Source organism: Melospiza melodia, chromosome 6 (assembly GCF_035770615.1).
Source record: "Melospiza melodia melodia isolate bMelMel2 chromosome 6, bMelMel2.pri, whole genome shotgun sequence".
Taxonomy (NCBI): domain Eukaryota; kingdom Metazoa; phylum Chordata; class Aves; order Passeriformes; family Passerellidae; genus Melospiza; species Melospiza melodia.
The window spans coordinates 16,522,083-16,544,337 of NC_086199.1; the positions used below are offsets into that span (position 1 = coordinate 16,522,083).

A 22,255-nucleotide genomic window follows, 5' to 3' on the forward strand; every position below is an offset into this window, starting at 1 on the left:
TTGGATTCAGGACCTCCTGCGTGACATGTCTGCAGCCCCGCCAACACTTCACGCTGTGAGCTTAGGCAGGGCCTTGCTTGGGTTTACCCATCTGTAAAACGTGCACAGTGTGCAAGAGAAGCCTTCATTTTTGCAAAAGAAAGGTGCCAGAGAAGGGGAAACCCCTTTATTGAATACTGCGCACTTGTTCATCTAACAGCTGCTGCATTGGGTGTCATAAAAATCAGATTAGTCCATAGACATTTGCAGTCTGGTTTCAATCCCAGTACCATCAGAGTCATTGGTTTGAGACCTGAATCTGGCCCAGAATTATATTTCTCCTTCTCCAAAGGCCAAATTCATGTTAGCAAAACTGGAATACACTGAAGTGTCACTAGAAATTAATTTGTCCATGTGTATTTAATTCTATGTAACAAGCCTGGATATCAGAAGGTTTTCAGCCTATTTTCTATGCACATTACAGGATACTGACTGCTTTCACACTGGCTGTCTGCCTTTCAAGCCCTGGAAAAGCACAGGTGAGAGGTGCATGCAGAGATGTGTGTACTGGTTTGTACTCAAGTGCTATATGGCATGAAACTTAACTGGCTAGCAGGTGGATAGGAAGCTCTGTGGTCTGGGGTTTACATGGAAAGGAAGTTGTGTGGTCTAAGGGTTTAGAGGGGAGAGCCTGGAGCCAGCAGGATTCTGGAGTTGAACATGGATTGAGCTTATTGACTCATCCTTGCCAGCTCAGCAAAATATCCCTGTAGAAACCTGGACCTCGCTGAAAATCTGATTCTGCCTCTAAACTGAACACTTCTGGAACAGGAAATAAGAAAAGCTATGCCATGAAACCAGAGACTGCTCAGTTCCATTGTGAGAAACATCTGTATTTAGAGAATTCATTCATAGAAATACATCTCTTCTGTGTACAGCAGGATCAAGTCTTAAGACTGTTTAATTTTGGACTGTGATCCTGAATGACTGCATCCCTGTTTTTATTTTCACTTATGCCCAAACCCATTTCTGTTCAAGACAGTGGATGGAAGTAAAGCACTCCAGTTCTTGAAATAGCAGAATCATTAATTCTTTTTATGCTCAGGCTCCAAGTAACTTTAAATTGGGAAAAACTGTTCCTAAAGGCATGTTGTTTGGATCTCTAGTTAATAGTCCAGGTATATTTGGTATCCAGAGCAGTGTTTCTAAATACCTTTGCCAAAAGCCTCTGAAATGTAGTTGTTTTTCTTCTATTACATTGAAAAATTCCTGCACTGGTCATGCTTATTGATATTTTTGTGATTATTGGATCTGTATGGGAAATGCTTGCCATGCCCCTGGAGAATTTTTGAGATGTCTTTAAAGATTTGTTGTTATGATTTTAAAAATATTGTTTACATTAGAATTTTTATAAAAACATCTTGTAATATAAATTGATTTTTGAAGTTGCTTTGAAAAGGAAACTTGAAGCTGAAACAATAGCAATGACTTCTTTCTGAAGATACTGAAACTGTAATTTTGACAATATTGGAATATTTTCTAGAATAAAGTTCTAGAAAGTTTTTGAAACCAGTCCTACAATAGTTTCAGTGTTTCTGAATCGTCATTTTTTGACCAAAGCAAAATAATTTTCTTAACAACTATTTGAGCTGTTCCAGCTAACGTAGGTGTAGTGTATGTATGCAAAAAGGAGAACAAAAGGTAGAGTACATACATACATTCTTTAAAACATGAGGGTAATTATACATTCTCCCATTACAATATCTTGGCTTTCCACAACATGATACCAAAACATCTTGGAATGCCAAAACAAATGAAGGCAGAATTCCTCCATACTTGTCTGACACTTCTAGCAGGGGTTTTGTGTATTCAGATGTGCAAGTGGCAGGTGCAGTCCAAACAGTGCCATGTGTTTCACTTCAGTCCTGTCCCTGATTCCTGCAATGACCCACTTCCACTGACTCACCCCTTTAACCCTTTGTCTCCCATCTACAACTTACTACTTTTCCAAACATCAATTAAGTGCTTTAATCTGCCACTCATGAAGTCCAAAAGTAAGTGTCTTTATCATTAAGATACGACAAAAAAGGAAGGATCTTGAGCACACTCCATCCCTCTGCCCTCTGGTGGCTTCAGTGGTTCCTGTTTCCTGGATATCTCTTGCTTACATTGCCTAGTGCAACCCATTTACTGGAAGATCCTGTGCTTGTGTCAATTGCTTTGCCCCTTGCTGGGCAAATAGCTGGAGGCTCAGTCAAAAGCTAGGAAATAGCTGGAGGCTCAGTCAAAAGCTAGGAAGAGCAGAAAATCATTTTAACAGGCTTTGAAACCTTTATCACCTGGACTTTCACCAACTTAGAGATGCTGAGGTCACTCAGGAGGTATCGAAGACTCAAGGCTGCAGCCCTGATCATGACCAGCAGAATAGGAAGGAACAAGGCTTCCAGTAACCTTAAATGCCTATGACATGTTGTATAAAGATTTATCCTCTAAAAGCTACAAGGTTTGGTGAAAAGGAAGAGCCTTATTTTTTTAAGCTTGTTATGTTTCAACTGTGGCTCTGGATCAGTCAGTGCCTGACGTGTTGCATGCTGAATGGGCTGTAAGGGGAGTTTCAGAGCCTGTGGGAGATGTAACAAGGGCCTTCGAGATGAACCCCCCTGTTCTGGCAAAACCAAAACCCCGAACTAGAAAACTGTAATTCTGTGCTAACAACTCATAACACATTGTACCCCTGTACTCATAACTCATTGGGTGCCCCTGGGCAGAGGAACAGCCTGACACTGCCATCCCCTGAGGGTGCCACTCTTGAGCTAAGGGACTGGAACCTGTGCTGAGGCCTCAGGGTCGTGGCTTGCTGACTGTCCTCTGGGGAAGGAGCTTTATTTTGATGTACTGTACCCTGCTGAACAATTGTACTAATCATAATAATCCAGATGAGCATTTGACTCTGCAAATCTCTCATTCACCATCACTGAGTGTCCTTTTTTCTCTCATTTTAGCAGCAATGCACTAATGGGTTTGACCTGGACCGTGCCTCTGGGCAATGCTTAGGTAGGACTTTGATTAAATCAATATATTTAAATTTGGGTTCAGAAATCCTAAATTTATTGAGTTAACATTGTGGTGCTCTTACTATGCTTTAGATGAAAATTTCTTACTGTGTGATAAACTTGTGTTTGTATACATGTATATACAACAAATATGTGTATATATAAATATGTGTGTGTGTGTGTCATTACATAGCACTGATCTTTAACATTGTTCAGATACTAACAGGCTGTCAGGGCTACTCAAACAACAATGATGCATTTTGATAGGAGCTCAGTGTAGCTGCCAAAGGACAAGGGCTGTTCACCCTCCTTCTCTTTCTCCTTCAAACTCAGGATTTATTGTCTTTGCTGCCTGTCTCCCCCTGCAGGCTTAAATAAAGTCTTCCATTCTCAGAAACTCAAACTCTAAGTAAACTGAGCTGGTACTGTAAGGAAATCTGCACTTTTCCCAGCAGCATCTTTTTGTCAATGGCATTCAGTCTCCAGGGCAGCATCTTCTACATGCCATAAAGTCACCCAAACAGAAAAGGAAAAACCTGCAGCAGATTGTTTGTTCTGCCATAGCCTACTATTTCTGTGGCCCAGGGGAATGCTCAGTTTGGCTAAAGCAGTTATTTAATTCAGCCACAATCTCAGTCAAAGCAAGACACCTGAACTGTGTCCCCAGATCCGAGCATCCCTAACTCAGAGGGAGGGAACCGAGACTTCCAAAGCAGGATCCAAATTTCACAGCTTGGCAGACCAAACCATCAGTTTCTGAAATCCTGATCTGCATGTTGTGGTTTGGACAGACCCTGCAGCAGGAACAGGCAGTAGCAAGCTGCAGCCATGTGTAAATCAGTGTCTAAACTAAACTTCTATGGAATAGTAAAGCAGGCCTTGTCCTTTCCCTCTATCCTTTAATAGTATGAGTACTCCAGAGTGCTCATAGTACTAGAGGACAGAGGGATATTATATATCATATTAGAGGATATAGCAGTGCTAGTATTAGAGGATATAGTATGAGTACTCCAGAGTTCTAGAGCAGTTTTACTACTCCAATAGTATGAGTAGATCACAGGATATGTTGAATATAAAAGATGTTTTCTGTTTGAGTGCAATCTAACTTCAAAGTGAGGCTCCACAAGGAAGGGTTAGCCATTTGATGGAGAATATAATTTTTTTTTGCAATGTTATGCAAAAACACATGAACTATTTTTTGAGGAGCATTAAGGAGCAGTCACTCTTTAAACCTTTGCAATTTCCTTGCAGACATTGATGAATGCCGGACCATTCCCGAGGCCTGCAGGGGAGACATGGTGTGTGTGAACCAGAACGGGGGCTATCTGTGCGTGCCCCGCACAAACCCCGTGTACCGCTCGCCCTACCTGAGCCCCTACTCCAACGTGTACCCACCGCCCCCGGCCCCCGGCCCCGTCCCCAACTACCCCACGGCCACCCGGCCCCTCATCTGCCGCTTCGGCTTCCAGCTGGATGAAAACAACCAGTGTGCTGGTAAGCACTACAAATCCTTCTTCTAATTTTCATTTATGTTAAAGCCTGCCTGACATTGCAGAAACAATTGTCCTGCAGCTGTCCTTCAGTTAATGCAGCAGTCAAGCCCAGTATTTTGAAGTCAATTTTTTTTTAAGGATACAAGCTGTATGTTTCATATAATTATTCCATGGAAACTAAGATGTTGCCATCTTATTTCAAAAATTCCATACCTTCTCAGCAATTTCTCAAGTGCAGCTACCCCACTCTTTTGTAGCCCTCTTCTTATTGGACACAGCTGTGGCCTATTAAGGGCAGGCCTGTTCCTAATCTTTGGTGATTAGTACAACTGCAACTCCTCAGGTGTGAGAATACCTTCTGAACTGTCTTTATTTTCTTACATTCTATCCCTCCACACTAAGATATGACTCAGTCCTATTATTTAAGCAGAAAAGCCATTTTCATGAAAAATGTAATGTTTCTATGAGATAAACAGCCATCTGATGGCAGGTGATTTGTCAGTGCATCAAAAGCATGCCTTTAATGCTGATGATTCTATCCATGAGAGAGAAGGCGGTCCTTCATTTGAAGTGTTAGGCGAAGCCTGGGGAAACTTCATTCATCTCTTGGCTGTATGTGAGCTGGTCTTTGACAAGAAAAAAAACTAAACCAGAGAAGCCATGAGCTTTCACAGCCTCTCTTTGGACTGAGGAACAGCACTTACTTCAAAACTACAACAGAAAAACACAAGACCTAAAACTGACTTGTCTTTTGGACTTATGCTGCCCTATTGTCTGAAATTTCTGGCAGGACTTGGTTGCAGATGATGCACTTTCTTTGTTTCCCTACTGAGGAGACCACAAGAGCTTCACAGGAGCTTTAAAAGTCTAGAGTTAAATTCAGCTAACATTTGGGACATATTTTTTTTTATTTGAATCATTGTCCTTTCCAAGGTGGGCAAAACATATTTTCTCACCAGCACTCACAGTAACACTGACTGGAAAAATAAAATTGAAAAAAAAAAAACCCAAAAAAAAGGAAAGTCATAAACCTTGGGTTTTTTGAAGAGTTCTTAAATCATGGGTTCACTGAAGTTTGCTGTAAAAATAAGCATTTTTTGCTATCTGATTCTTTAAAAACAGCCTCTAGTCCATTTCATCTTAGCAAATTGATCAACCTGTTCTTTTATCTACTGATTTGTAGATTTCCAGGAGTGTTTTCATTTTGCTCAGTTTGCTTTAGATGATTCAGGAAATGGGGTAGTTAGTGGAAAAGAAGTGCTGAAATGAAAGTGGAAATGAAACCTCTGAATTATACTGTCTGGTCTGCTCCATGCAAACCAGAATAATCAAAACAGGAAGATTTAGGGAATTTTTACAGTGAACTTTCCAGCCTCCAAAGGGCACATATGTTCCTATTTATGCTAGCAGAAATGAGAGAACTTATACTTTTTTCAGTCAAGACTGCTCACTTCAGTCATTTTAACTTTCAAATATTTGGGATTTAATTGTAAAGAAAGTTTGGTAATGAGAGATATTAATGAGAATGCATGGGAAATGACAGGCTGCCATTTGAGCACCACAGCAAGTGGGAGCAGTTTTTGTAAGTCTACATCAGATTTGAATTTGGGTAGATGATGTGACAAAGGAAGAAAAACAGAACTTAAAGAAAATGAGATCTGTCAGGGGTCCATGCTGGGTTAGATTTTTTATTTAGTGAAATTCTCTGGGAATATTCACAATCTTGATGCAGTATTTATTGTTGTATCTGTGTGTGTTTTGTATCCATGTGCCCCAGGATGGAAAGAGTGGTCACCAAAGGAAGTAATTTGGTCCAGGTCTCACTGTGGTGCTGGTAGAAAGGCCTGATCCCCTGTTTCCAAGGTTCCTGGAGCAGTTAAGAAGGTTATGTGTAGTGCCTTGCTTGAAGTTCTTAGAGGCAAGACATGAGGGAACCTTGACAGGGTCCTCAGGAGCAACCTAAATTTTATCAGGTCATTCAAGAAAGTCTGACCCACAGGATCATGGCATCCATAAGCCAATTATAAGCATCACTCATGTTAATGGTATTTCAGCTGCTTTGTGCTTACCTCCTTGTCCATATTCAGCATGTTCTTAGGATACAAAGCACTCCAAGGGCTAATTGTGTGGTGGAATGATTGAAAAGAATGAACTAGAAGTAATTTTGCCCAGTAGCTGGGCCACTATGTAACAGGTTTGTTATGTTGGTGTTCAGACACCACCCTCTAGCACCTTCTTTCCAAATAAAATTAGTCAAAGATATTTCCATTAGAGATAATGAGATTTTCTGCTATTGACTGCAGGGGAACCAGAGCTATTCTCGTGCCAATGTGTCTGGGCAATTTGCAGATGTTAACAGAGTACACATTTTTGTCTGGTCGGATATGGGGTTACAGATCAGGGTTACATTTTCTACTGCTAGGACAACAGAAATGTTTACTTTCACTTTGAATGTCAGTCAAAACAGCTTATTAAATACAGGAGCATTTTCTGGGAGACTGGGAGATTTACAGCCTCAGCTTTGAAGCACTGAGGTTGTTCAAGAGACTTCCAAAGTGAAACAGGACAAAAATTTGATCTGAAAGTTGTGTGAGTTTTAACAAGCTCTTTCTATTTTTATTTTTTTCCTACCACTCCACAAAATGTAGGGAGGCTGCAAGAAGGTTGCTCTGTCCCAGTCTGGCACCTGGCTTGCCTGCCAAGGCCCCACATTCCTTGGCTCTCAAGGGAACGTGCACCCCTGGCTGTTCACATAACATTCCCCCTCGTGGGGCTGATATGTTTCCATGCAGCAAAGAAGAGATATTATCCATTCTTTTCCCTTTCAAGCTTTTTGGCCTCATCCTTTCTGGCCTGGATGGTCACAGACAGTGGTTAAGTGTCCACAATCCTTCCCTCTCCTGGCGACCACTCAGTCTTGCCAAGATTCTTTCATCTCCAGATGTTGTCCTTTATGAAAACAAAACTTTTCCTGGCTCAAGTGTCTCTCAAAGACACCTGTCCATGATAGCTTTGCCATCCAGTGTCTTCTGTGTTCTGCAGAAGTACCCATAGCCTTTTGTGGTAGCAGACAGAGAAATGTTTTAATGATAATTACTTCTTAAGTCTTCTGTGGGTTTGATTCCTAATACATGGTAATTTTTACCCCTGGAGTTGCTGAGTGCTTTATATTTTGTATATGTAAGTGGTCTGTGTTTTCAACAGCACAGAGTTTTTGTAAATCATTCCAAAGCAGGTTGGGAATGATTTATAACCACAATTAATGTTGGAATAAAAGATCACATACAGAAAAAAGCAAAGAACATCTAGTGCAAGAGCACTGTTTGAACTGTTTGTCTTCTAACATTACTTGTCTATAAATACAGAATGGGTTAGTCATAATAATGACTTTTTGCACAAGGAACTTGGTCTAGTAACTGTTGGCTCCAGATTACTACAGTGAGGGCCTGTGTTCTTGCTTTATACATTCATAAGCTGAGAGCTCTTTCCAGTTTCCTTTCACTCCACCTTGCTGTTTCCTGATTTACAATGATCTTCAAAACATGCCTCAAACACAGATCCTTCTGGGCATTGTGGAAAGAACTGTACTGGGTGGGCTCTTATTATTGCTTTCTCTCCAATTAATGCAAACTCACAATGTGAGGAGATGATGGGGTTGGAGAGGGTTGAATAGAGCTCAGAGAAAGCAGACCTCAAAGATAGAAAGGCAAATGCTAGGAAAAGTACAAGCATAAGGTCAGATGAGTATGACCTAGATACAGAGAAGGGAGGAGGGCAGAGGATGCAATTAAAAAAAAAAAAAAAACAACAAAACATAATTGTTATTTTTAAGGTGAAAGGTAAAAGGAAGAAGAAAATGGAAGGATGCTGTCCCCAAGTTTATGAGAGAATTGTTTTTCATGCCCCATTTGTGCAGTAGTCATTGCTTCAGCTTTTCTTGTTTCTCAGAGATTGTCAGGATCTCCTATATTCCCCAGCTATGGGTCCCCAGTCCTACATTTGTGAAGTGACACGCCTTCCTTCAAAAGATTACCTTTGCACAGATGGGTTTTAGATCATTATATTGCAAACATACCTAAACCCCACATCCAAGCCTGCAATGTACTGCCCTGCCTCGTGCCCAACCTCATTAAGAGCAGCCTATGTCTAGATGAGTTTTCAAGCAAAATGAAGGAACCAGATGTTCCTGTGTGGGGAAAGAGGAGGGAAATTAAGAGACAGAGAACTGAAAGGAGGTGCCCAGGTCTTGCATCAGGCTCATGGCTGTGCTGGGATAGAGCCCAGAGTTCCTTATCCAATGGCTTAGCCATCAAGCTAGGCTGCCTCCTCCTAATGACTTTCCTAGTGACCTCTCAGTGCATATAGAAACAGGAGGAAGAAAAGTAGGGAAATGCAGCAAGGAGATTATCCCTTACTAGGGTTTGTATAAAGTAAATAACAATGGAATCCACTCCCACTGTTTTAACCCTATTTGGTTCAGTTCTGTGTCTTTCCCTCTTCCTCTTGGTCTGTGAGACTATCTCTTTTGCTGCTCCAGAGGGCCAGTTCCTGAAGGTTATGCATGATCCCTGTTAGGGAATGACTGCCATCAGGTCCAAATAAGCCAGAAAAAGAAGGAAAGATTACATGAGAACAGATTCTGTGAGAGGCTGAGCTCAGACTTCTGAAAGTATAGGCAATTGTTGACAGTTCCTGATTAAATTAAGGGCCATGATGTGTAGCTTTTACTTGTAGTATGGTTTTCTGATGGGCTTGTAGTGTGAATTGAGACCTCACACTGCCATAGCAATGGAAAAGTTTCCTCTCAAGCATCTCAGGAGTTTATAGCTGGTGGCTAAGGCTTGGGCTGGAGAAGTTTGTGTTCAGTTCCTGGCTTTGTCATAAAGCATGACATTCCTAGAGTCACTACCCCTGGAAGTGTTCAACAACCCCTGGACATGACATTCAGTACCAAGGTCTAGGGGACAACGTAGTCAATGGTTGGATTCAATGGTCTCAGAGATCCTTTCCAGCCCAAATGATTCTGTGATTCTCTGACTTTGTACTGGATATTTTGGGGCTAAAGTGAAATAATATTCATTTGCAGGATGATACCAAGATTAATTTCACAAGGGGATGATAGGTGTGGAGGTGACTTCCAGGGAAGTATCATGTAAAGATACACAGACAGGAGAAAAAGATCCAGTTTAATAATTCTATAGCAGTGAAGCTCAAGGTGAGACATGTGGCACTCAATTTTTTCCCCAGACGTCCTGGTTCCAGCCAGGACAGGGTTCATTTTTGCAGTAGCCAGTGGGGACATGGCCAGGACCCAGAGGTTGTTCTGTACCCCCTCATGTCATTGCTGGGGGCAGGCAAAGGGACTGTGCCTTCCAGAAAGAAGGGATTCCTTCCAGCTGAGAAAATTCATCCAGGGTTGTTTATTGTCCAGGCTGCAATGAGCATTTTTTTTTGTGTGAATGACTCTCTTCTGTACACTTTTGTCATTAATATTGTTGCTGTTATTGTTAATTTTCTTATCTCACTGCTGTTTCCAGTGTATTGTTCTTATCTCAACCTGTGATGCCTTTTGTGCTTCCAGTAGGAGAGAGGGAGGGAGAGCAGCTTGTGGTTTTTTAGTGGCAGTACTAAATTAGAAATTCCCATCCCTAAGCCACAACACCAGTGCACTAACCTGGCTGGAATTCAGTGGCACTTTTGTCTGTGTCTCTGCATAGATCAGAGAAGAGGGGAAGTTCAAGCCCTTTACCTGTATCTCCAATTTGTTTCAAGGAACATCTGAGCTACAAAACCTTTCAGCAGCCATTTGATCCTGGAGTTTTTCAATCATCTTCTACTTATGCTGTATTTGTTTCATGTTTTAGCACAACTCAAGATGGTTTCCCCTTGATTATTTAATGTAATCAATTTAATGTAGACAAGCCAGGTAAAATAAACATGTGGAAAATAAAAACCATATACATTAAGGTTCAAGACCATATGTCAGGAGAGTAATGAAAGAAGGATCATTCACATCCTGGAGTACAGATAAACTTCACATAATCCTGGCCATTGGATAAACCCACATTATACAGCTCCAGACAAACATAACTATAAATCTTTTAGATCCAACTTCTGTGCTTCTGATCTGATGGCCTGATCTATTCACAATCCCAACAATCTTCATAAAGGTAATCAGGAGTTTACTATAAAATAATCACAGGTTAAAAGGCACATCTGAAAGCAGTCAGAGCTCCTTCCTCCCTCAGGAAACCATTGCACTAGCACAGAGAATGGGCAGTGGCTGAGGAAAGGCAAGACTCACCCAGCCACTACAGTAGGGTCCATCAGTAGAGTCCTACAGAAATATGACCATCAGTAAAGGTATCCTGTCCAGCTTACCATGGGGAATGAGGGTCAAAATGCTGTTTTTCACTGAAGTAAATCCATTTGTAGTAGAGAAGTCAGCTTGATAGAAAAAGCTGCTGTACGTATCGATCTGTAGCATGGTAAACTGAACCTTCTGTGGCTTGGCTTGCTCCTGCTTCATTCCTCCCTAAGTGCAGTGTGGGAGGAACACAGTCTGGCGGTTAAAGCACAGGCAAGTGCTTCATTTATTCATGAAACTTCTACTACTAACAAAGGAATGAGTAGAATTGAACCAAAAAATATAATATGCAAGCCAATAATGCTGGCATGTAATGAGGCAAACGGGCACTCTTCACTGGAATGAAAACTAGCAGGCTCCTGGGTATCCAAAGGGTAACAGTAGGAGCAAGCCCATCATTCTGCATGTCAGTGCCCTTCACGCACCACTCACTGACTGTATTTATGTGTGATGATGTGAAAAGTGAAAACAGAATAAATAAAACTACAGTATAGCCACAACTGAACTTGAATGAGCTACAGTCATACCGGGTAGGTAGCTGGACAACAACTGGAGACAAAATCACTTAGACCCATGATTACAGTCCCTTTTTACTTTGGTGAAGCTTTTAAAGCAGAAGTTCTTGTAGTGAATTTATTAGGTTCAAGTTAGGCTGTCTTGAACCTAACCTTAAGTATCTTATGGTCAGGCAGACAGGTACCATATTTTTCTCCTGCTAAAATACTGATACCACAATAAGGATTTCCTAGATTTTGTGGCATTCCTTGACATTTCAAGGTCAAGATAGACAGGTGGTCAGATCATCATCTTATGATTAAAAATTAGTAGTGTTTGAATTTGGTTTCAACTTTACCTTGAGTTAAACTGATTCTGTCTGTTGAAGTGTGCATCTGCTATTAGGGAGTGATTGAAAGTTTTCTAGTTTCTTTTTTACTGAGCTGTGAGCCAGGAGGGAAGCACAGTGGCATACTGAGGAACAGCTGAGTGAGAACAGGTCATGTTAGAACATAAGGGGTTTGTGTGCAGAGAAGGGGCATAAGCACAGAAGGGACAGTGTCCTTGTCTTGTTAGATGTGCAGGCTACAGTCCAGACACAGGAGGGTTGAAATTTTTCTAGACTGTGACCTCTCTATCTCATGATGTGTTTCAATTTTCCCTCTTTCTTGGAACTGTATGATACTTTGGAATACAAAGTGGCAAGAACCCAGGAATCTCATCTCCCTTGAGATCTGTAGACTACAGAAGGAAAGGGTATGCAAGGAGAAGTTCAGCAGATACTCGGGGTTAATGGTCTCTGAAATGGGGGTTATTGCTCACTGGGCTCTGGGCCAAGCAATACACAGACTTCAGTTGTCACCCAGAGTGGGCTGGCAGGAGGCTCCATCTCACTCAATTCAGAGGAGCAGTAATCATGCCCAGCCTGCCATATCCTGTGGCATGTGCTGCCAGGGCAGGGCTCACACCCCTGCCACTAATCTGAGAGTGATTCCTTGCACTCCCTGCCAGCCCTGGTTTGATACGTGGGGCCTTGTTGCCGCCTTGCCTTTATTATGTCTTACTTCCAGGGATTTCAGCAGTGCCAAATCAGTTAAGGCCACTATGTACAGATTAGCTCTGTCTGCTCTGGAGTAGATTTCATGAGCTTTCCTTTATGGAATAGCTGTCATGCAAGACAGTCCCACCAACTAGGCCATTCAGGGCTTAAAGAAAATCAAGTCACTTAACAGTGCTGGTAAACTGACAGGTATTATGAGTACCCTGCCCCAGTCTGTCAGCTCTTTGGCATGTTTTTCTCTCGTTTTCCTATCAGTGACACTTTCTCTACCTTTCTGTGGCATAATGTGCAGAGTTCAGTACGTGACAGTCTCTCCTCACATGGAAGGCTGATTCATTTCAGTGCCCTTCATACCACCAGCACTCTACTCAGGTCTATGTCAGTTTTTGCATATATTTGCATCACCCACAATGCCTAGAGATGGCAGTGTTCTCAATGACTTAAAAGTCACTGTTTTTCTTGGCCTCTCCCTTATATGTTTTGGGTCAGTCTTGTTTCTTTTCATTTGGTTCCAGCCTGAAATTTGCCATGGTTATATGTCACAATATAGACGTTAAGCCAAAATATATAGAAAATATGAATTCTCTTCTTTGCCAGTATAAATCAGCCAAATGGACCATATGTTTTGCCAGACTCTATAGAAAGTGATAATGTGCTGGCACTGTTCCTTTGTCCTGTCCTTAAAACACCAGACCCATGACAGAGCTGCCACACAGAAATAGAAGAGCTGCCTGGAGTAAGATGTTGCATGGAGTTTAACATGCTCTGACCCCTTAATCTGCCAGTCCTCTCCCTTCCCATTTTACTACTTCAATGACATGAGAGAATTTTTCAAATAAATAAAGCTGCTAGAAGATAAATGTGAGTTACAACCAGCCCAGTTCAGGGCAGTTTTTAAAACATTCTGCCACTTTTCTGGGATGTTCTGCCCCTTGGGGATGACAAGATGTGATGAAATTCATCTTCATTTTTAACACCAGCAAAACCTTTTCTTCTTTCAACTGTAACTCATGGTTGCAGGTGCTCTGTGATATAAGAGCACTCTGCAGTGTGAGGAGAAGGATGGTGCAGAGGATAGGCAGCAGTTGAGGTGTCAGGACAGCTGAAATGCAGGCCCAGGTCCCCAAAGCTTGGTTAAATCCCCTGCTCTCACTGACCTGCATCCTCCATGTGAGTTTAGTGTAGAAATGTCCATTGGTCTGGTCTGCAGCCTTTGCCACGGGCTGACTCAGACCTCTTTGCTCAATATTGCTTCTAGAACTCACTACTTCTCTGAGGAATCCCAATATAGCCAAGGAATCATCTGGAAACCCTTGAGGGGTCTGGGTTTTCAGGAAGAGACCTTTAGCATTTACTGAAATTTGGGGTGAGAACAGTGTCTTCTCTCGGGCATCTGCAAGTTCGAACATGCAAACTCATAAGTCCGTCTGGAAATTTTTCTTGTTTTTTCTATGTATTAGCCATATGTCAGTAACATGCTACTACAATGAGAAAAAATCTGCTTGTATTCATGAAGCATTCAGATACTGAAAATAAAAGTGCTTCAGCTAAACAGGGAGAGTCTAGGAGGAGAGGGAGAGGAATGCACCATAAACTTGCAGGGTCTGAAAGAATGCACAATCTACTGCTTGGTCTGAGACTGTGTTGTTTGGTTTGGGTTTCCTTTTGTTTTTTTCCACAAGATAATTTTAACATCTACTTTTTTATAACATTTTGAGCTTGGTTTTCTTTTCTTTTTTTTTTTTTTTTAAGTAAATGAAGCATTATCTTGTGAGTCAATAAATTGCTGGTTGGATTAAAGACATTAATTGGCTTTGTGGTACAACCAACATATCTGTAGGTAACACTGAATGGGAAGATTGTATAAACAGTAATACACAGAAGTCTAGGAAAGCTACAATTGTGATCAGGAAATTAAGGGACTGGAACCCAGCAGTAGGTGAAAAGATAACCTAACTCAGGATCATCTGGTGGAAGATAATCAATAGAAGGCAGTGATATCAAGAGCAGTGTAGCACTAGGCAGTTTCTGACAGTGTTACTAAGACTTCTCATTCCAGAATAGAGAGCAAATAGTACTTCAGAATGTTCTGTTGAGAATGGCTCCAACCTACTGCTATTAGGTGTAAGTACTTTACTACCAGAAAAATGTAGACAAGTTTATGGAAATGTCAGTATAGAGCAGCAGCAAGTTGGGGCCATTACTGAGGCTGACTTTGAGTGAACTATTAAAGTGTATTATAAAACTTAGTGTAAGATGACAGTAATTGGAACTGTAAATGACAGAAGTAGAAGTCTGTATGGTGGGTGGTACAAAAGAATGATTATTGCTGAATAGGGTAAAATTTGCTGAAAGGAAGGAAAATTACTTTTAGACTGAATATAATAAAGCCCTTTATGGCACTGCAGTGTATCAGGTTATACAAGAACACACTAGGTATGTTGTAGTGGAGGAATAGTACAAAATGTAACAGTAGAATCATTTAATAGCTGCCTGGAACAATTTTTAGCAAGAAAGAGTCTCACTCAAGTTGGAGGTGCAATAAATACTGTCAGGTGTGGTTTGCTGTACTTTTGAGTCCTTTGATATATTTCCAGCTTCCAGTGTGCACAGAGGCACACAGAAAGTCCCAGTATGCTTTATCTAACTCTGCAGAGAAAAGCTCAGAGCATGGGTTAGAGCCTCCACCCATCAAACAACATTTACTGTCACTGTGGCTGAGCAACGCAGAGCTGCGAGAGCCTGCACGGGTAGCCTGACATCCCCTTTCCAAGCAGGAATCTTGGAGCAGAGCACAGTCTGCTTGCCAGACTGCCACTCCTTAATCCTGGAGCAGGAACCAGGCCAGGGAGAGGAGATGTGATCTGAAAGCCATAGCATGCTGCTAATTTCCTGCTATTGCAAACCCTGTGGGGAATCCCAAACCCGGCATAGGCTGGAGCAGCTTTGGATCAGGCTCCTGTTCTTAGAGGTAGACTGCAGCATATATACAACACTCATTGCCAGCAATTCACTGAGCACTGCATCTGGAGCTTTATTTCAGAAGCAGATTGAAATTATTTTAATTAAAAGCAGGACTGACTTTGTGATGGAATAGCCCAGACCTGTGCATTGACAGCTATCAGTTGATTTCAGGCACTCATCCCAAAAGACTGTAGCATGCCAGCTTTAGAAAGGAGGTGTTTTTCTCCACAGAATCAGTGCTGTTTCAAGACACAGTTCAATAAAACCTGTATTGTGTTCTTCAGGTGGTACATTGCATTTTGGCACAAAATTTTTTCTCGTTAACATTTTCAAGGGTTTAACTAGTCATAGATGAAAAGTGGTATAAGAGAACTTTATAGGGTTGCACATAAGACTTCAAACACTGCCCATGAATTTAATGAAAAGAAATAAAAAGTTTATCTCCATGTTTCTCACGCAATAGGCTCACACAGAGATTTGAGTCCAGAGAACTATGGCATAGGTGTGTCCTATACAGGTTAGAGAATGCCTCTAAAGATTATGAGTGGCTGACAATTTGCAGTATATCCATTAATGGCCCAGCAAGTCACATGCATTCTGGAGCTGGTAAATTTATCATCTAAAGATACAAAATACTATTATATTCTGCTCCACAAAAATCACAAGCTGACATCTAGAGAATTGGGACATGAAACTGTTTCATAAATTCATGATCCATCCATGGTTCATTCCCTTTGACCTGGGGAGGGACATGAAATGCTAAACTAAGCACTATCTCCAGTATCTGATTGGAGATGATTAGAAAGACTATGAATTGTAGAATGCTAATCATGCTAAGAATTTGCTAGGCCTGCTTCTGCCCTGGAGACTGTGCCATTTAAAATGGAACTGCTCCCTTGTGTGACTTGGTATGACCTGAGACCTTGTGGCAATAAGGGTTAATAAAAGAATGTACTATAAAGAAATAATTTAAATTAACTTTCCACTACAGCAGGCCCACATGATGGAAAATTCACTGGGATGTACCTTCTAGAGAGTAAAAGCAGGAGTTTGGTCCAGGAATAATCACAGAGATTAAATGTTCCTGCTGGTTGGGAACATTGTCTCTTCTGTTTATTTATTTACTTTTCATTTTTTTTAATTACCCAAAGAGAACATAGGGTTTTTTTCAGGCCAGGCCGCTTGAAAATGAACTGTTTGGCTTGGGAATGCTCAATGTGAACATGTCTTTCTGAGCTTTCATGGATAATGTGAGAGCTGGTGGGACTGCCTGTGACATTGCTCATGTGGCCAGTCCTGTCAGCTTGTAGGAATTTCTGAGTTTCTGCTATAAGGAAGGTTGGCTTACCTTGGAGATCTGGGGACAAAAGTGTGCAGGTCTGTCTGTGTGAGTAGTGCAGTCTGGTTCTGTTTGTTCAGCATCCAATGAAATGGTTCACCAACCTCAACAGTTGCTACTAAATTAATCAGAGATTCACATTTTAATTATTTTCTCTTAACTACTTCCAGGGGAGAATTCAAAGTGCAGTCAATTTCTGCCTTCACAGGCACCCAATTCTCCCAACCATTCTGATTTCCTGGCATAAAAAGACCTGGGCACACTGAAGATATGCAGCAAAGGACCACTGTGGTGCTTAGAGGGTGGCAGCACATGTCATACAAGGAGAGGTTGAGAGAACTGGACTTAACCTGCCTTAAGAACATAAGGCTTCTGAGGGAATTGTACTGCTTGCTGCCTTCCACTGTCTAATGTCAGTGTGTAGAGAAGATGAAGCCAGATCCATCTCAGAGATTATGTGGACAGGAATGGACAAAAATTGCAACATGGGAAATTCTTATTAGCCATCAGGAGAAATTTTATCACAGTGAGGTGTTCAAACACTGGAAAAGAGGTTCAAAAACTTTGTAGCTGAAGGTCATACCCTTGGAGAAATTCAAACCTCAACTAGAAAAGGCCCTGACCAGCCCAACTGAATTGTCCCTGCTTTGAGTGGAGGCTGAGACCAGATGATTTACAGAAGCCAGCTTCAACATGCCTTGTGCCATGGCTCTGAAACTGCAGTGCCTGAAGTGCAGTGGCCTGTGTCTGATACTGGTTCGAGCCTTTAATATATTGAAGGCTCCCTTGAAAGGAAAGTAATACTCTCTTTGTCACATGGACTATGAGTTTTAGCACTGATTTTAAAGTGCTGTCAGATCTTTGAATGGAGTGGGGTGCAGGCTCTGCAGACCCGACCAGTTAAGTGTGACTCAAAATTTACATCACAACCCCAGGGTCTGCAGTGAGAACTTGAGGTCCTTTTTAAGAAGAGAGACCTTCAGATCTCTGCCCATGGCAGCAACTCCTGCCAGCTGCTCCAGAAGCTGTCATGATTGACTAAAGAGAGTGTTATCCTTGGCACTAAGGGCGCTGGGGACCTTATCAAGGGAGAAAATTGTTTTTCATATTTCATCTGAGTTTCAAATCTGTCCATGTGTCAGCATGTTTTATAACAATCTCAAAAGTGCCACAAAGCTAAGGTAATTCTTGTATAAATGTTAGGACCTTTTGGGCTCTTTTATAAGCAAAGAATGGGTAGTGGAATAAAGCCAGTGGAGAAGAAAAATCTCTGCAAATACTGGCTTCCAGACTCAGACAGCTGTGTCCTCATTACTCTTAATAGCAAAGAGCTCTGAATGTTGGGCAACATTCCCCCCTGAGTGTATACATAGCAAGCCATCTATTTATTTATTTCAGTGGTGGTGATCATTGGAAAATGCCTATAAGCCCTGCTCAAATAACTGGCTTTAACTCAGATTTGGCATTCACTGCTTTATAATGCTTGAACCACATTTTCTTGCAGCGTTCCAAAAACTACCGCCAGCCAGCCGAGTTGCAAACTGTCCTGGATAAATGAAAACTGTGTGGATATGGGAGGTTTACTTTGTTCCAATTAGTGTGTGATGTGGATGTCTACTGGCAGCTTTCCTGCTCTCCTTACGCTCAGTTCATGGCTCCCTGGAAAAAGAGGTGTTTCATCTCAGAGGGCTTTTACACTCTTTCCCTCTTTCTCTCTCTCTCGGTAGCCCCTTTCAGTTACCTGTAGGGCCTAAATTAAAACAGAAAATTCCTAGATTTGGGAAATTCTGATATAGTAAGATCTCAAAGGAGATATGCTGAGCCTTTAGAGGCAGAAAGTTGTGTTTTATTTTGCCCCAAGAACTGCCAGTTTTGAGCAGGACCATAACCAGGTTCTAGATGTTTGCAAAACTCCCAAGCAGGATAAGATGTGAAACTGCATCAAAGAAAATTTCTAATAAAAGTTACCTAACATTTGCAGAAGTCCTGTCCCCCACCTGTCAATCAACAAATCAATTGAGATAAGGGCAGATCTTCCTCTGTATTAGTCCTGGCATAAAACAGAAGTCTTCATCTGGATGGTCTTGACTGAATTTTCTCTCCATGTAACTGAAGATTCATTTCACTGAAAAACTGAGAAAGTACTTCACTATAGGAACTTTGAGACACACATTCTGCAAGCCAGGCTATTTTCCCTGGTTTAGTGGAGGGAATAAGGTGTTAGCCTCTTGGAGAAAGTCAAAGTGCCCATTATATGTGTGTTTGACTCATGTAGCTTCAAGTGACATGAGGCAATCTGCAGCCATGCCACCTCCAGCTGGTGCCTCTTTGAGTGCTCAAGCCAAGCAGTTTTGAATCCAGTCCTTGAATGAGATGCTGGTGATTATTGCTGAAGCTTTTGTGAGAGATCAGTTAGTGACAAATCCCATACAAGGGATCTCTATCATGATATCCCATGACATAGATCCCTTGTTGTCTTCTTTTCATATATATTGAAGATTTCAAGTTATCCTGCCAGTGACTGCAGCATTCATACTGAATTTTCTCTGTGGGTATGTACATATTGCTCACCTAGAATCTCAGTTGTTTTTTCAGTTGTTTGCACAACATGCTTGATGTTGCACATCCAAAGTGGCTGCATTTTAGTGGAAGATGCAGTCCTTCCAATAACCTGCAGGTGGATATTTGTTTTCACTGTGGCTTTAATTTCTGGATCCATTTGGATCCATTTCTTCTGCCATATTAAAAGTCAGACTGTTCTCTTCTTTACTAGTTTTTGTGGTTTATTCACAGTCCCAGACCTCTCTAGACTGCCAAAACACTTGGAAAAGGAGCTCTTAATGACTCAGTTAAAATGTACGGTCAAGAAGTTCACTTATTAGAGGAAATGTAAACTGACCACCAATTGGCTAAACCAGCTGGCTGGACTATTTGTGCTTGAGATTTCTCAAAGCTCCCCAGGGAACAAAAGTGGGAATAGCAGTTCTCTGCTTTTAGTTCTCTCATGTTCTGTACCCTAACAGAGAAGTCTTTGAAAAAATTTGTTGGAGGAGAAACCAATAGCATTTGACCGACATGTTTAAAAGCTTTATAAATAATGCTTTAAACACCTATAGCTTTGATATATTCTTTCTTTCAGGTCTTTTTTGACTAACCCATAGTAATGCAGAGAAAATATACAATTCAGTCATAGAAAACTCATTTCTTCACTATTAATAGTTCTACACGTCTTGTGTAAAGTTTTATAAGCCTTTTCTAGAGATTCTTGCATGAGACTATTTCATATCATGCAGCAAACTGATGATTGTAAGAATCTTCTTTCTTATTTCCTGGCTCTGACTGCAAATTTTTTGTTTCCATTGCAGTAGAAAGTGCTACTTAGATAACCTCCCAGCAGCTGGGAGCATTCTTAATAAAAGCTCACTGGCTCCTCTTACCACTGTGCCAGCAGATCACAGTGTAGCACATGGTCATACAAAACAGGTGATTTTGAGAAACCACAATAAAACTCCATTTATTCAGCTGAAAATATATTTCCTGATGATGAAGATAAAACCATGTTGAGCAAAAACTTCTTTGTACCTCCTAATTCAGCAGGTTCAGTGTCATCAGTGGAATGGCAATGTGTCTACCTCACTTCTGAAGGGTACTTGGGTCACTCTTGTTCTGCTATACTGCAGCTATTTGACACAGAATCAGTGCAGCAGGGAAATAGCTGACATTCCCAAATCACATGCACTGGTCATGCATGTGCAGAATCTGCAGCAGGAAATCATGAATCAAGAGAATACAGTTATGTTCCAGCCCATGGAGTTTCCATCTTTTAGCAAAGCTCTTGGTTGAAATTAGTAGCTTGTCTTTTTTTTTTTTTTGATCCCAGAGTCAGCCTACTGACTGTGCATATGTGCAAAAGCTCTCATGGGACACCAGGAATAGTCCACACAAGTGGCTGTGATCAGAGAGCCCTGTGAATTGGAGGGAGTGAGGATCTGTGGTCATGCAGGTGATGCCAAGTGTATGAACCACGCACAGGTGTGAGCAGAGAGGGGAGAGGCTGCTGGCCCTTAGTCCCCTTGCTATGCACTTCTTTGCATGGCTGTCCTGTAAATCTCAGCCACAAAAGCAGGACTAGAACTGTGTTCAAAGAGCAAAGTCCTTCACAGTTTAGCTGTTGTTTATCATCTCTGAGTAATGTGTAAAGTGCTCTCGCTAAGGAAAGGCTCAGAGAGCTGGCAGGAGATGCAGAACCTGTGACACATGTTGAGCAATTTTCATACCAGGCAGAGGGAGCAGAATTACACATTCATGCCTCACACTTATTTAGTATCCATTTCCAGACTGACCCTCTATGTGAAAAAACTCACTTTAATCTTCATTTAGCCATCAGCCAATAACCTAATGCATATGGGATGCAGATAGAAAATTAATTCAGCAATCAATGGCCAGTCCTCAGACAGTGAAATATGCAATTAAACAGGTGTTTAGAGAGTTGATCTTGGATCGTGTCCAAGCTCAGCGGGGTCAGTTGTCCTTGGAAAAAACACTGACCCCACACAGCAGCAGTTTGAATTTGGCTTCAGTCTGCACTTTAGGAATGTGGCATTGTTATTTCTTCCCTTTTCTTATCGAATGTAATTATCTTGAGAAAAAAAAAAGTTTTGAGAAAACATGTGATTTCACTGAGTAAAAATCTACTACTGAGGAAATTATTTTTCAGTGTCCAAATAAGGAGTGGGGGAGAAATCTGGGGAAAGTGCTCTGTTCCAAGTAATCTTGGACTTGATACCCATGTTACTGAGCTCGGATGTTTAGTCCTGGCCTGCAATTATGCCTATAAAAAACAGACATCCAATCTTTGTATTATTTTAAAATGGAGCCCTGAGGGTTATAAATGACTGAATGAGCTTTAGTGTTTGAGCAGACAGAGATTCTGGAACGAGCTGTCATCTTTGAGCCTCTCTTCCAGATCATTGCATCTTAGGAGCTGGGTTAGCTCCTGGGATTGTGACAGTAAAACAGTGGGACTAAAAGACAGACAGAATAAAATAAAGACATAGGGCCCCAAAATCACCCACACCTCCTTGTAAAAGGGGGAAGAACATTTTCCATGGTAAATGTTTTCCAGTCTGCAAGACCTGTGCTCTCACAACTGTCATATTAATCTCCAGTATTGCTGTGTTGAACCCCATGGTGCTGGTGGCTCTCAAATAGTCATGATGGCAAAAGCATACCCACTTTTGTCAATGGCTGACCAAAAGAGGGAAAAGCAGCCTTAGCTACTACTGTGACCCACAGAAATTTGTAGCATGATTATCAGAATTCATTACTTAAGAAAGGAAGTCATGCATGCTAAATATGTTCCAAAGAGAACAAAATGTAACAGTCCATCTGCAAAACAGCACACATTGCCAAAAGCATATTGTCTTGGAAATCTGCTGTCCACGTTGGCTTCCCCCTTCATCACAGAGTCCAAGCAAAGTTTCACTTCTAATTGTCATGGTCTCC

At 41.4% G+C, this 22,255-nt stretch overlaps 1 protein-coding gene across 3 annotated transcripts in view; it reads left to right on the forward strand.

Moving 5' to 3' along the window:
- The window catches only part of FBLN5 (fibulin 5), a 51,907-nt gene that overhangs the window by 3,218 nt on the left and 26,434 nt on the right, over window positions 1-22,255 (forward strand). For 2 of the 3 annotated variants that reach the window (XM_063160094.1, XM_063160093.1), the window contains 3 exons: window positions 464-518; window positions 2,982-3,033; window positions 4,284-4,526. In XM_063160094.1, the coding sequence (XP_063016164.1) occupies window positions 464-518; window positions 2,982-3,033; window positions 4,284-4,526 (350 nt within the window). The remainder of the gene's footprint in view (window positions 1-463; window positions 519-2,981; window positions 3,034-4,283; window positions 4,527-22,255) is intronic. The other variant, XM_063160095.1, reaches the window with a different exon arrangement.